Source organism: Balaenoptera musculus, chromosome 2 (genome assembly GCF_009873245.2).
Source record: "Balaenoptera musculus isolate JJ_BM4_2016_0621 chromosome 2, mBalMus1.pri.v3, whole genome shotgun sequence".
In the NCBI taxonomy this organism is placed as follows: Eukaryota; Metazoa; Chordata; class Mammalia; order Artiodactyla; family Balaenopteridae; genus Balaenoptera; species Balaenoptera musculus.
This window is the reverse complement of record NC_045786.1, coordinates 18,511,177-18,524,660: the sequence shown is the minus strand read 5'-3', so window position 1 is coordinate 18,524,660 and position 13,484 is coordinate 18,511,177. Positions and strand designations below refer to the sequence as shown.

The window sequence follows — 13,484 nt, the reverse complement described above, 5'->3', positions numbered from 1 at the left end:
TTTTAAAACAAATCTCAGACATCATATCTGGCAAATCATTTTAAAATAAAATCACTGGCCCATATCAAGGCCATTAGCAACCACTGAAAATAAAACAACTTTGTATTTCCTACTAATTTTACCTTGGGGACCTAGGTTTTATTAATGCTTTCTTGGACTGATGCATGCAACTGAGGCATACAAGCTTACACGTACGGCCACTTTGTTGTTTGTAATGAAGAGTCCACACAAGTCTATGAATACTGATTAGGATTCAAGCAGAAGTAAAAGTGGTTTATTATTTTAGAGTATATGCACACTTATTTTCCTCTTTTAAATAATCCTAATAACACTGCAGTTTGATGAAATAATCTAAATTGAATTACAACTGAACAATTAGATTATATAGTCAATTAAATTCTACTTCAATGTCCATTATTAACTTATTCAATCCTGATAGTATGTTATCTGCTCATAGTAGGGATGGGTAGAGGTTGAGCTCTGTTGTCCTAGTTGCTCTGGGACGTACCTAACTTTTTGTCCCGTAATGTCTCAGGTGAGCTATACTCCATAATTAAGTAGGTCGCTCTATACGCACAAACTGAATGTTGAACACACTGACCTTATGTTAAAAAAGTTTGTCTAGAGAGAATGTAATTCGTTAATTAACTAAGTATTTTTCTACTAAGTTAGTTTTAGTGGTTACACAAATGTCTTCATATACATTCTTATATAGTTATGATATTTAGCCTCAAATCAGAATTAACCCAAGTATGGTCTCCCCATCCCCAACTTACCACAGACAATGGTAACCAGGATGCTATCATATCAACTAGTCTAGGCAATAAATTCTTTAAAAATTCCTGGTATAAAAAATTGTGTTTAAAAAAATCTGCTACTTCTACTACTCATTGCCATTGAGCACTTCTCTCCTAGAGCGATTAATATCACTGAAGCAAGGAAAATACTACTTATAGGATGAAAATTCAAGAGTTTTGATAAAAAATTTTTTTAATTAAAAAATAATATTTAAAAAAAAATAATAATAATATTTTAAAGTCTTGTATAATCAATAAAGAAGGAAGAAGAGAAAAATAAGGGTGGAAAACTGAAAAAAAAAAAAAAAAAAGAGTTCATGACCAAATGAGGAAGCAGAATTTATTTAAATTAAGATTTTATCTGACCTCTTTTCATGTGATGCTAACATCTTTTTAACCCTAAACCTGTATATATGAGCTAATTCAAACACATAAACATGTAAATGTTTAATTACTTATGATTTAAAACCATCTTTATTCCAAATTGCAATAAAAGGATTCATAAATAAAACTTCATCGGATGAACTTTAAAAAGGAACAGCAGACCTTATTCCAGTGAATTCTTAGATTGAAATTCAAAAAGTGAGCACAAAACAGAAGCTGTGAGTACCTGTGCCTTAAAGCCAAGAAGTGCCTACCTCTTGAATAAAGACTAAAGAATAAATACTAAAGAAGAATAAAGACTAAAACAGCCTCCTGCAATAACAAGAACAGCGACACCAAGGTTAAAGAGCCAGATTTACATCAAGTAGATACTGTCCTAAGTTTGCTTTGAAAGGTACCTTGGGAGCATGTAAGAAAAGTCACTCCTAAGAGCAGTAAATGCAACTGCATTTACTTTAGAATGTGCAAGCCTATCGCGCAAATTCCTCTTACAAAGAAATGGAATCAGTGTTTATTCGTTTGAGTCTCCTGAGAATTCTGAATTCTTCAAGCAGTCCACAAAGTTCACAGATACCTTTCTTCATATGGTGGATTTAGGATTGACCCACTTACCTATAGTGTATAAGATGCCAGTAAAGATGAGTTAATAGAGACTCACTCTACCAAGATTCTTAGTAAAATAAAGTAGGAGCAAGCAAAGAGACAGGGATATTTAGGAAAAAATAATTTGAAGTCTTGGGTGACAGTCCTTAATTGGTAAGGGAAGAAGTAGGGTAAAGTAGACGGGGGATTTTAAAAAACCCCAAAAAAACATCTTTAGAGAAAATTTAATGAATTAAGAAACTTCAAACATTTAAATTTCTTTACCTGCAACAGCACATATAGAAGAACCACAACTTCTACTGTTTGTGAATTCACTCCCATTTAATGCATGTCTTGAATGTCATGTAGCAAGTAACATTCTTTGCTAATTCTAAGACTATCTGAACCACTATCGTTCAGAAATATTCTCTTGAGACAAAACAGGTTTTCTTTGACCAGAATGACTTAATTGGCATACAGCAAACCTATCACTAAGATCTGTACTTCCAGCAAAATTTCACAAGCGGAGGTCACTTTCTTGGTGTTGCAATAATGAATCCCTGCCTATTTTAAGTTATTTTCCCTACTCCGGGAAATAGCCTGTTCTAAATTTCACTTCTTATCTTCGTGATTAAAAAAAATAAGTTGAAAAAAAAAATAAGTTGAAATAATAAGGTCAACTTCCATCAAATATCTCACTTTCAACTACTAAAAATGTGACTACCTGTATATGAGAAAACCTGAATTTTTATTTTACTTCAACTTTGACTCACAAAGTTGAACACTCCTTTTACAGTTCTTTTGTTTTTAACTCCAACTAACTCATTATAGCAAATTAAAAATAAAAGATCTAAAACAATAATTTCTGAAAAAAAGAAACAAAGTAAAGTTTGGGAGAAAGTCATCCATGGATAAAAGTTGAAGAAAGATTTAAAATAAAAGGCTATAAAAGGGTCTCAAAAATAGGTACATGCAAATACACAGAAAAATCTCTAGAAATTCTAGTAAAATAAACTCTATTCTAAAAACCAAAGGACACCAGTAATTGTTTCTATTTCTAGATATTTAAGAACATTTAATCATTAATTTCTGTTAAGTTATTGCTAGTAAGAAATGGTTGATGAAAATGGATCTTGTATGTATAAACATACATTTAAAGCAAATGCCTTCTAAAGAAAAGTTTAAATGTTAGTATGCACTTTTCAAATGAAAGAATTATCAACATAAACAAGTGTCACTAATTATCATTTTTAACATAGGCAATATCCCTTCTATTGAACCAATAAAATGGCAATTTTTAACCTGTGGACAGCACATGTAGGACAACCACAACTTTTTATTAAAATAACTGCCAGGATCATACTGTATGGGTCCAAATTAAGAAAGCTAAGTAAGAAATTGTCCATGACTTCTGATGTGGCAAATAGAGGAATGTCTAACTTCTAAACATTCGATTTTCCAGTTCTCAACCAGAACTCCTGACTCCACTCCCGCACACCCACATACCCCACACGCTTACATCGAGCTCCCAGCTGCAAGCACGTGCTAAGAGCACAAGAAATAAAGGCTTTGATGCTGGCTGGGGGGAACAGTTTAATGACTGGGAGTGAGACACTGCCACAGCTGGCTTACATTTCTCTGTTTCATGTCAAAAGTAGCACGTCTCTCTTCCCCAACAGGTAAAATCTGTTATCTTCTTTTGTCCTCACATTAACCTCCGAGTTTGGCAATCTAGTATTATTCACACTTCAAAGACTAAAAACCTGAGATTCGAAACTATCTCACTCTGATCCACGTAGTAACCTGCAGGACCAGGTGCCACCTTCCCCACGTCATCTCCAGCTTCAACATCCTCTCCAAATTCTCAGCTAATAATCTAGGCAAATTCACCCACAGCATCCTCACCCATGTCACTTATAAAGAGATCAATTCCTAAGCAGCATCAGGATATGCCAGAGAAATGTTTCAGACGACAGACAGCATCTTAGGTCACCCTCCAAACTTTAAGATGTCTTAGCATTATTTCAGCAGTAATTTCCAACCTTTTCATGACACAAAACAGAAAATGATAATAGGTGTACAGCACACTGCTCAAGGCCAGAGCTGACCAGCCAGGAGGTTCTAGCAGCTCCAAGCCCTGCCCAGCCACACCAGTTCTAAAACTCCCACCATCTACTCCCAGTGGGCCAGACAAAAAAGGCACAGAAATCAGCGAAGTAATAAAAGAGAAATGAAGGTGAAAACCTCAAGGTCTAACTTTGACAGACCATGGGGAATTTTCTTCTCCTAATGTCAACTTTGGACATATTCATTCAGCGCCCTGTACAGGGTGTGGACAAATTATATGCCAGTTCTGTCAGGTATCAGCGTAGGAGCTACCCAAAGAACAGGAATCACCAGAGCAGAATTCGTTTAATACTGCAAATCTACCACCATTAAAAGAAAAACTCTAAAAAACTAATGACTAAGGCTTCCCCATAGATTATAGCTTGCTTTAGCATCCAGGTCGTAAGTTAAGACTTGAGATCTTTTGTAGGTATTGTTACTTTTTAAAGGGAAAACAGAAAATACACCTAAAATCTTAACACTGTACTTGGATCAACACAGTAATTAACGTCACACATATTCCTATACCTAACTAGCTTTTTAAAAAAAAAAAAACTTTGTTTCTGTCCTTTTTCTCTCTTTTCCTCCCCACTTTTCTTTCTAGCTCTCATTTTAAACTAAAGCATTTTTATAAATAAAACATTCTTGATTTGGGAAAAGACTAGTGCTTTAACTGAAGCAAAAAGCACAGAATTAACAGCCCATTAAAATGCACAAGACTAAATGTGAATGTATCTGTTTATTTACAGCTTTCAGTACTTAAAATTTCAAATAAAATGATCTGTCCAATTGCTTTAGTTTAAAAAAATAAATCATTTTTCCATTCTCTTCTAGAAAAAGCTGCAGCACAAATTAACACAGTAGAGAGTAGTGAAAACAGAATTACATTTAAAACATAGTTTAGAAAACATATGCACCTCTTTTAGATTAGTAAGTATAAAATGTAATTGTTGGTAACAAAAGCCAACAAGAATGAAATACAGACATTTATATCTTATTATGTTCACATGCATCATAGAGACAAAAACAGTAAGTTTTAAACTTTTACTAGATATGAATATACACATATAAATAAGAAAAACCCTCCCTTTATTTTTACCCCAAAGTTTTCTTCTATTTTCAGTAAAAAATTTTTTTACTTTTCAAAAGTATATGACAACTATCAGTACAAATCTCTCACTTCTTTAACATGTACTTTTCACACTATGATACACAGTTTAGGTATCATGATGCATTTTAAAATGGGTCAGTTTAGTGTCAAAACCCGAGCTGCTTCAAGGAAACTAGAGAGACTTAAAGTTAGCAGTACGTCATATGGAATTGCAGCATACATACTGTATTGCCCCGTGCTAGTCTGATATATGCTAGTCGGCAATGCCATGGCAGCGATATTCGGTGACGTTCCTTCTTCCTCAGATTTTTCTTCTTCAATCTTGGGAACACCAGGCACATCAGAGGAAAGTTCATTCAGTATTTTTCTAAAATATAATTTAACAATATAAATAAGTAAGATACATGAATGAGATTTAAAACAGAACAGCTATACTGAGAGAATCTGATGTATAATTATTCTCTTTTTTTGGAAAAAGTATCATTACAGTAGGAAACTTAACTTACCGGTAAGAGGGTCTTCGTGAAAGGATTTCTCTGCGTTTATGAAAATCAATTACTCTTTCTGATTCTGCAGACTCATCTGTCTCTGCAATTGTTGCTACCTATAACACAAGAGTTCCTGAAATGCATCATAAAATCCATGGTATCTCCTTCATTCACAACACGGTGCTTAAGGGTCTCTCTGTGTGCAGCACTAAGCCGGGCGCTGGGGACAGAACACACTGAGACGCACTAACCACACTCACAACCTGGCGCAGAGGAAGAGGAAGCGCAGACAACAACACTTAGCTGTAGAACCAGCCTGTGTGCAAAGGATGGCACAGATAACAAATACTGCAGAAATGCAAATGAGTGTCAGGCAGCCTTCAGGAAAGCACTCAGTGTAAGATACACAAGACCTAAGATCCAACCCTGAAAATATCTCATAAATCCAGCAGGGGGTGAGCCAGTGAGTGACAGAGGCAGAAAACAATACCACTGCTGACTTACGCTGGGTCTTCAAATTAGACATTAGATAGGTCTAAAGAAGAAAGAATATTTAGGCAGGTAAACACGTGGGTAACAAGCCTGGTTAAAGTTACAAGAAGTAGGTTGGGTGGGCTTGATGGCATCAGGTCTTGAAGGTCAAAATAAGGAATTCCTCCTTAAAAGAAAGATCAGAGTTTTAAATACAGTTTCATTTTTTCAAGTAATAGCATAATAACAAATAGTAAAGAAAGTCAGGAAACTAAAATAATGAATCTCTCTACAACATGACTGCTCTCAATATATTCAGCCATCTATCATAGGGGCTAGGATAGTTCTGAGTTTGCAAAACTCACTTTACTTAATATTACAATTGCATGGGAATTTGATTTGGGCACAATCAAAAAAGCTTATTAAAATACCAACAATGCAGGCAGGAATATATACTTCCCAAGGCACACGGATGTACATATATGTTCACCTACACGTATGACCATGCATCTCTGGTCATGAACACCCTACACATAAGCACACTCATCCATGAGGAGAACTTATCAGAGAAACTGTCGCTGCAAATCAGACAACCATATATCATCACCAAATATTTATCACTTTAAAGTGGGCTTCCACACATCTCTCGTACAATCATAACAACTCCCTTATGCAAGGTAGGCTTTATTTTAGAAAGTGAAAACTGAAGTTCATCATTCGACAGGTAGGAATTCTAACACAAGATCCACAGACACCTATCTCTACAAAGATAATCATATCATCCATTTAACAAAATCCAAAAGAGCCTACTGAATATGAGATAATATTTTCTTCCAGTACCAGCAAGGTTAAAACTAAGTAGAAATATTGATATCTGCACCCCAATAAAAGTCATAATACAATAAGGAGAGTGGAAAGACTTTCTTGCTTTATAATTAGGGTCAGAAAGAGTCAGAAAGTCCTGGAATCAAAGTTCATTGCAGGAAAGAAAAAAAAAGACAATACTGAGAATCACTCTTACATTTTTGAAAGACACAGGAGAGACACCTGTGCTGAAAAGATAACCAAGCTTTTAACACACGTGGATTTCAAGTGTCATGTTGCAACTCTCATCCTTATTCTGCAACAAACTGGATTCAAATATGCAGGAAAAGGATAAGACTGATTAAGTATAAGAAACTACATTTTCCTCAGAGATATTTTTGTCATCAATTAGGTTCAAATAGTTTCAACATTTAAAGGACAAAAACAGGGCTTCCCTGGTGGCGCAGTGGTTGAGAATCTGCCTGCCAATGCAGGGGACATGGGTTCGAGCCCTGGTCTGGGAAGATCCCACATGCCGCGGAGCAACTGGGGCCATGAGCCACAATTACTGAGCCTGCGCATCCGGAGCCTGTGCTCCGCAACAAGAGAGGCCACAATAGTGAGAGGCCCACGCACCGCAATGAAGAGTGGCCCTCGCTTGCCACAACTAGAGAAAGCCCTCGCACAGAAACGAAGACCCAACACAGCCAAAAATAAATAAATTAATTAATAAATAAATTAATTAAAAAACAAACAAAAAACAAAAAAAACACCTAGTTTCTAAAATAAATAAATAAATAAAATAAAGGACAAAAACAAACTGACCTTAAAAAGGAACAGACATAAATTCAGTAGAAGAGAAAAGTATGCTTTTAAAAATGCATACTTAATAATTTACATCTGTTGATGCAAAGAAATGTTTTAGCTTCGAGAAATGTTAAGAATTTATGACCAACTTTGATGACAATAAATAACAAAACACATCTCTGGATCACAACCACAACACTAACCACGTCTAAAAAAACACCAAGGTTTAACCTGATGTATAAACGTTAACACCAAGTAACAATAATATCATGTCACACATATTGAATTAACAATAAACCTAAATTTCTACACTCTAATGTGAGTACTGGTGAAAACAGCATCAGTACTACAATATTTACATTACCATGTTTATCAGACATCTCCAAAGAATCCTCAAAATACTTTTAAGCATCTTTGGAGAGCAATGCTAAACAAATCTAAGTTTGAGCAGAGAGCAACAACTTAAAGGAGAATGACTCAATCTGTAAATTAAGAGCTAACAAAACTACAACTCGAGTCAAATCCATGTATCTAGCAGGGCACAATGCACTTCACACATAAAAAGGAAATTTGTCTAAATGTTTAATAACAAGATTTGAGCATCAAAGCTACACAAAGAAAATGAGGATAAATGAATTAGTAAAAGAAAAAAAAAAAAGCTCAAGAAAGTCCAAGACAAATCATCTGGGAAGGAAGCTAACCTGAATAGCTTGTATTTGTGGTGACTGAATAACCGATGGCTGTGGTGTCTGAAATACTCCCTGGACATGTACAGTTTGGCCTGAAGGTAACTGTACTAGAGTTACAGCTGGGGAGCCTCTTCCGGTGCCTGACCCAGCTACAGAAACCTGCAAAAATGATCATCATTGAAGATTAAGGCTGGACCTTTTCTTAGTTCTTTATGTTTTTCTTAAAGAAATACCATTCACTATCATGACTGGCCTATTTTTCCTGCTTCTAAGAAACGACAAGCAAGCCAGGGTACTTACCATTAGGAGATGGTTACCATCCTGGAACAGTCATTCTCTGATGTGACAGATACTAAAGAACCCATGCTCCTCACTTTCGGTTCCCATGCTTTGGTGGCTAAGAATGTTCCAAGCACAAAGTTCTAAAGCAGTTAAACTACCTCACTACGACCTCACGACTACTAACAGTGAAGCCTTATTTAGGCCAGAGTATAAACCACCCTCCCTAACTTCTTAAGAGTAATCGGAGACAGAACTTAAAGATGGTAAATTATTTTTTAATAAATGAAACTTCTGACATATGATATTATAGTATTACTCCAGACACAAGCTAATGCCTTGTCTCTATCCTGATGAAAACTGCAGTTACTTTTATGCCCTAACAGTCACAAAAAGGGCACAGGCCAAAGAAATTCCAGGACCTCTCATGCCCCTCGCATCTCCGAACCAGAGAAAGCTCATGCCTTGGAGCCTATGTGGCCCTGGCACACTTCTTTCCCCCCAACTGGAGCATCCAGAGGGGCCAGAACCATCACTTGGCTTGCACAGACAGGAGAGAACAGCCATTTACCAGCTACCTTGGGTGCTTCTGACAAAGATCCCTACCAGTAAAACACAATAAAACCTTCACTTCTCTGGACTCAAAACCTGCCAAATTTCTAATTACTACACAACTGTCCTAAAGGCCAGTGTAATCTTACAAACTTTGCCTCATTTTACTAAGTTTCACTATTCATTATGACTTAACTCAGAACACCGAAGACTTTGGACATGAAAGAAGCTACTAGTTTCTATCATGAGTGGTGGCAGACCACAGAATCTAAAACAAATTTTGAAGAAAGCTTCCATTGGACCTCACTTTAAGGAAAACCAATCATTTCCAATCTACTTACTCTAATACTTTAAAAAGAATTATTAAAAACTGGGTTTATAACAAATAATTAGATTTATTTAAAACATCATTCTCTTGGAAGGCAAACTTCTTCGGCAATCCAAAAGTAAAAACTCTTCTATCCACGCAAGAGAACCTACGCGGAGAGCATTGCACTAGGTGCCCTAGGGTGGAAAGCAGAATTGCTAAAGCCAACACCTAAGAAACAACAGCACACAAACAGTACAGAACTAATTGCTCCATTGTCCAGGTCATGAAAACCACAGGAGCACAGAACAGAAAGATCAGTATGGGCCTGAACAACAAGTGGAGGCCTTGTGTACAAGCTGCCGATTGAGCTGGGCCTTGCTGTGACCTGGGTAACAGCTGGACAGAAAAGTGAGAAACCGGGCTGGAGACACCCAACATGTAGCCCACGGGGCAAATTCAGCCCACCTGCTCCTGGAGTTTTATTGCCTACTTTAGACTTTAGGGGAAAGAAAAAGGGCATTCCATAATGGAGCCAGCAGATTTAACAACCAGAAGTTTAAAAACCACTAGATTTACTCTACAAATGTTCCCTGCATGAATTATAAAAAAGGATCCATCTCTTTGTGAACCAATTGCCAAAAGGTATTCCTTTGCCAAATGACTAATTCTCAAACTTTTTAGTCTCAGGACACCTTTCCACTCTTAAAAATTATTGATGACCTTAAATAACTTTTGTTTATGTGATTTATATCCAGCAGGATGCTGTAAATGCACAACCAGCTCTTGGGAAGGGAGAATGCTATGGGTAACTTTTGCAGATTTCTGTAATTTAAATACTCCTACTATGGCAGATTTCAAGCTACCAACGGGTGACACTGAACACAAAGCTGGAAAAAGATGTACACCATCGGCTCTCACAAGCCAGCTCAGCCCACTGTTGGTTATATGTACTGATATTTACCACATTAGAAATTAAAACTGAGAAATGTTTAAAATACTTAGTAATTCACTTAAAAATAACAATAATGCCATTACATGCTAACATAAATAACAGTTTATGAAGACTACTTTCAAGACAAAATAATTAATGATAAGAGTGTCAATGTTTTACATTTTTACAAATTCTTTTAATGTCTGGTTTAACTTAAAACAGCTGGATTTTCATACCTATTTCTGCACTGAATCTGTTGCAATATGTTATTTTAATTGGTATGTGAATAAAATATGCCTCTTACACATGTATGATTAGAAAAGGAGGAGTATTTCAATGGCTTTTTCAGAGAAATGTGGGTATTCTTCTTTGATACTACACCAAAACTCAGCAAGTGGCTGTTTCTTAAAGGTTAGTGGCCATGTGGAATCTGAAAACTTAGTTACGTTAAAATCCATTCATCTATCTTATACTTAGACATTGATCTATCTTATACTCTTTAGCCAGGCATGATTTTGTAATGTTATGCGGTAGTTATTTGGAAAATACTGGCTCACTGAGTTAAGTAGATCTCCCAAATGCTGACACATTTCATGATACACTATCAGAAAATCACATTCATTAAAATCAACATCAACTTCATCAGAAAACTATAAATACTGGGAAGCTATCAAGCTCAAAATGGCAGATGGAGATTTTCCAAAATTCAAAACTGCTGCTTAAAAGCCTGAATTTTATCATTGGCAATAAACACTGTTAATTGTTTTCCTTGACGTGACAAGCTTACTTCATTTTTTTTTGAATTTTTGAATTTCATTTTATTTATTTTTTTATACAGCAGGTTCTTATTAGTCATCAATTTTATACACATCCCTGTATACATGTCAATCCCAATCTTCCAGTTCATCCCACCACCACCCCCACACCCCGCCACTTTCCCCCCTTGGTGTCCATACATTTGTTCTCTACATCTGTGTCTCTATATCTGCCCTGCAAACCGGTTCATCTGTACCATGTTTCTAGGTTCCACATATATGCGTTAATATACGATATTTGTTTTTCTCTTTCTGACTTACTTCACTCTGTATGACAGTCTCTAGATTCATCCACTCATTTTCTCTTGAGAAAATGTTTTTCAAATACTCAAGTTTGAACAGTCATAGTTTGGCTATTTGCCATTATTTCAAGAAAAATGATGTCCTGTTTGGGGGGGGTGGGGGAATGCAGCTAGTTCTTCTTGCCTCTCATTCAATAACTCAAGTGTTTTTTTCTCAAGATCACCATTGGTCTTCAGTACGCGGCAGAAATGCTTTCAGTGAATGTCCCACTTCCACAGCACAGAATATTAAAACAACATGTACTCGAGGGTCAAGACTTAATACAATTGGTAATGTTTGCTGATTCATCAGGGACAGTCTTAAGTGAAACTGACATTTAAAAAAAAAACTGCAAGTTAATGTAGTGAAGACCACAATGACTACTAACACAGTTTGGCACCACTGCCACTGACTTGATCGTGCTAAGGTGCCAACAGTTTTACCCCCCAACTGTTTTTGCACCATCAGGGCAAATGCCAATACAGAGAAAAAAAGAAAATAAATCTTAGTATTACTGTGAAAATAGGTTTGTCATCCCAAACCTCCAGGCATGATTGTGTAACACCATGTGGGAGTTATTTGGAAAATACTGGGTCCTTGGAGTCTCCTCCAGGCTTCCCTGTACCACATTTTGAAAACTACTGCTCTATCCTCTATCCTACGCAGCCCCTAGGTAGGCCCTGCTCACAGCTCAGAGCGCAGAGTGCTGAAGCAGGCGGCAATTTCAGCTCCACCACAGCAGCACAGCCAAAACCACCATATATAGTAACCCTGATAGAGCATTCGTATCACAGAGATTGAGCAAAACAGAATATACATTATAGCCAAGAGTACTACTAGTATTCTTACAGACTGGACCTGTGGCTTGAGATGGCAGATAGTGCCACATTCACTTTCATGGGGAAATGACCAGCTTCAAAGAAATTAGATATTTTGAAGAATTGAAGAACAACTCAAGAAAGATTCATGGGGTTTTGATAAGTATAAATCATGCTTTAAGTTGCTCTAATTGTCTTACGAGTGTAATTTTCACGACTTCAAATTATTAAACAATGCTCTATCAAAAAGGCTTCGTGAGAAGAAAACCTGCTGTAGAAAGGGAGCTGTACCCACTAGTACAAAACTGTATTCCTAGAATTCTGGAGATGAGTTATACAAATCTGTAACTACAGTGAAAACTCTTACATCTGAACTCTGGGTAGTACAAAAAGCTCACGAGACAACTCTTTAGTTAAACTGTTGAAATAGAGGCTGAGAAGCAGCACAAGTGACATACCCTAGAGTCACAATTCCAATGTATCCTTAAAAAACATCAACAACACTCTTAGATCTAGAGAACCTGTCAGGCATTCTACATTCTTACTGGTTTTGCCAAAACTGATCTGTGACTAGCATTAAGCTTATAACTAACTGTACTGGTAGAGTTAACAGGATAAACATCATCATTCATAGGAAAAAAATTCATGTGGCTCCCTACCTTTAACATCTTACCATTAGTATTATTCTATTGATCACATGAGCCACAAGTAAATACAGGGCACCCCTGAAGTAGGATGTGGTCCACAGATGGCACAGAAGGAACTCAGGCAATGATTCAGGAACATGCATGGTGGCCCCAAAGCCAAAAATGGGTAAGTAAAGAAACATCTTTTTGTTTTTGTGCAAGGTGGCAGATTCAGTTTTAGGCAGGCTAGGGTGAAAGCAATGGGAGGAAACCAGGTGGAAATGTTTAGTAGGCAAGGAGAATTACGGGACTGATGCTTGGGTTAGAGCTCAGGAAATAAAGATGTGAGATACACTGACAAAAAGCAACCTATAAAGACTACTATACTTACTTTATTCACAATGTGCAAATAGAATACTAAAGAAGCTCTGGAAAGAGAAGGGAATTAAGTCTCTCCTAAAGGACACTACTGATAGAGACACAAATTTTAGTTCACTTGAACTAAAATATGCATACTTCACGTAGAAACAGATCTTTCTTATAAACACCATATATTCATTCCAAAACTTTTTAAGAAGTAAATCTCACAGAAACAAGTCATACTTATGAATTAACTCATTCTTTTGTTCACT

General features: G+C 36.5%; 1 protein-coding gene across 23 annotated transcripts in view; it reads right to left on the bottom strand.

Moving 5' to 3' along the window:
• CREM (cAMP responsive element modulator) overlaps positions 1 to 13,484 on the bottom strand; it is a 66,871-nt gene that overhangs the window by 23,609 nt on the left and 29,778 nt on the right. For 15 of the 23 annotated variants that reach the window (XM_036842902.1, XM_036842913.1, XM_036842897.1 and 12 more), the window contains 3 exons: positions 8,252 to 8,398; positions 5,487 to 5,584; positions 5,205 to 5,347 (listed from right to left, as the gene is read on the bottom strand). In XM_036842902.1, the coding sequence (XP_036698797.1) occupies positions 5,205 to 5,347; positions 5,487 to 5,584; positions 8,252 to 8,398 (388 nt within the window). The remainder of the gene's footprint in view (positions 1 to 5,204; positions 5,348 to 5,486; positions 5,585 to 8,251; positions 8,399 to 13,484) is intronic. The other 8 variants (XM_036842905.1, XM_036842909.1, XM_036842915.1 and 5 more) reach the window with 1 other exon arrangement.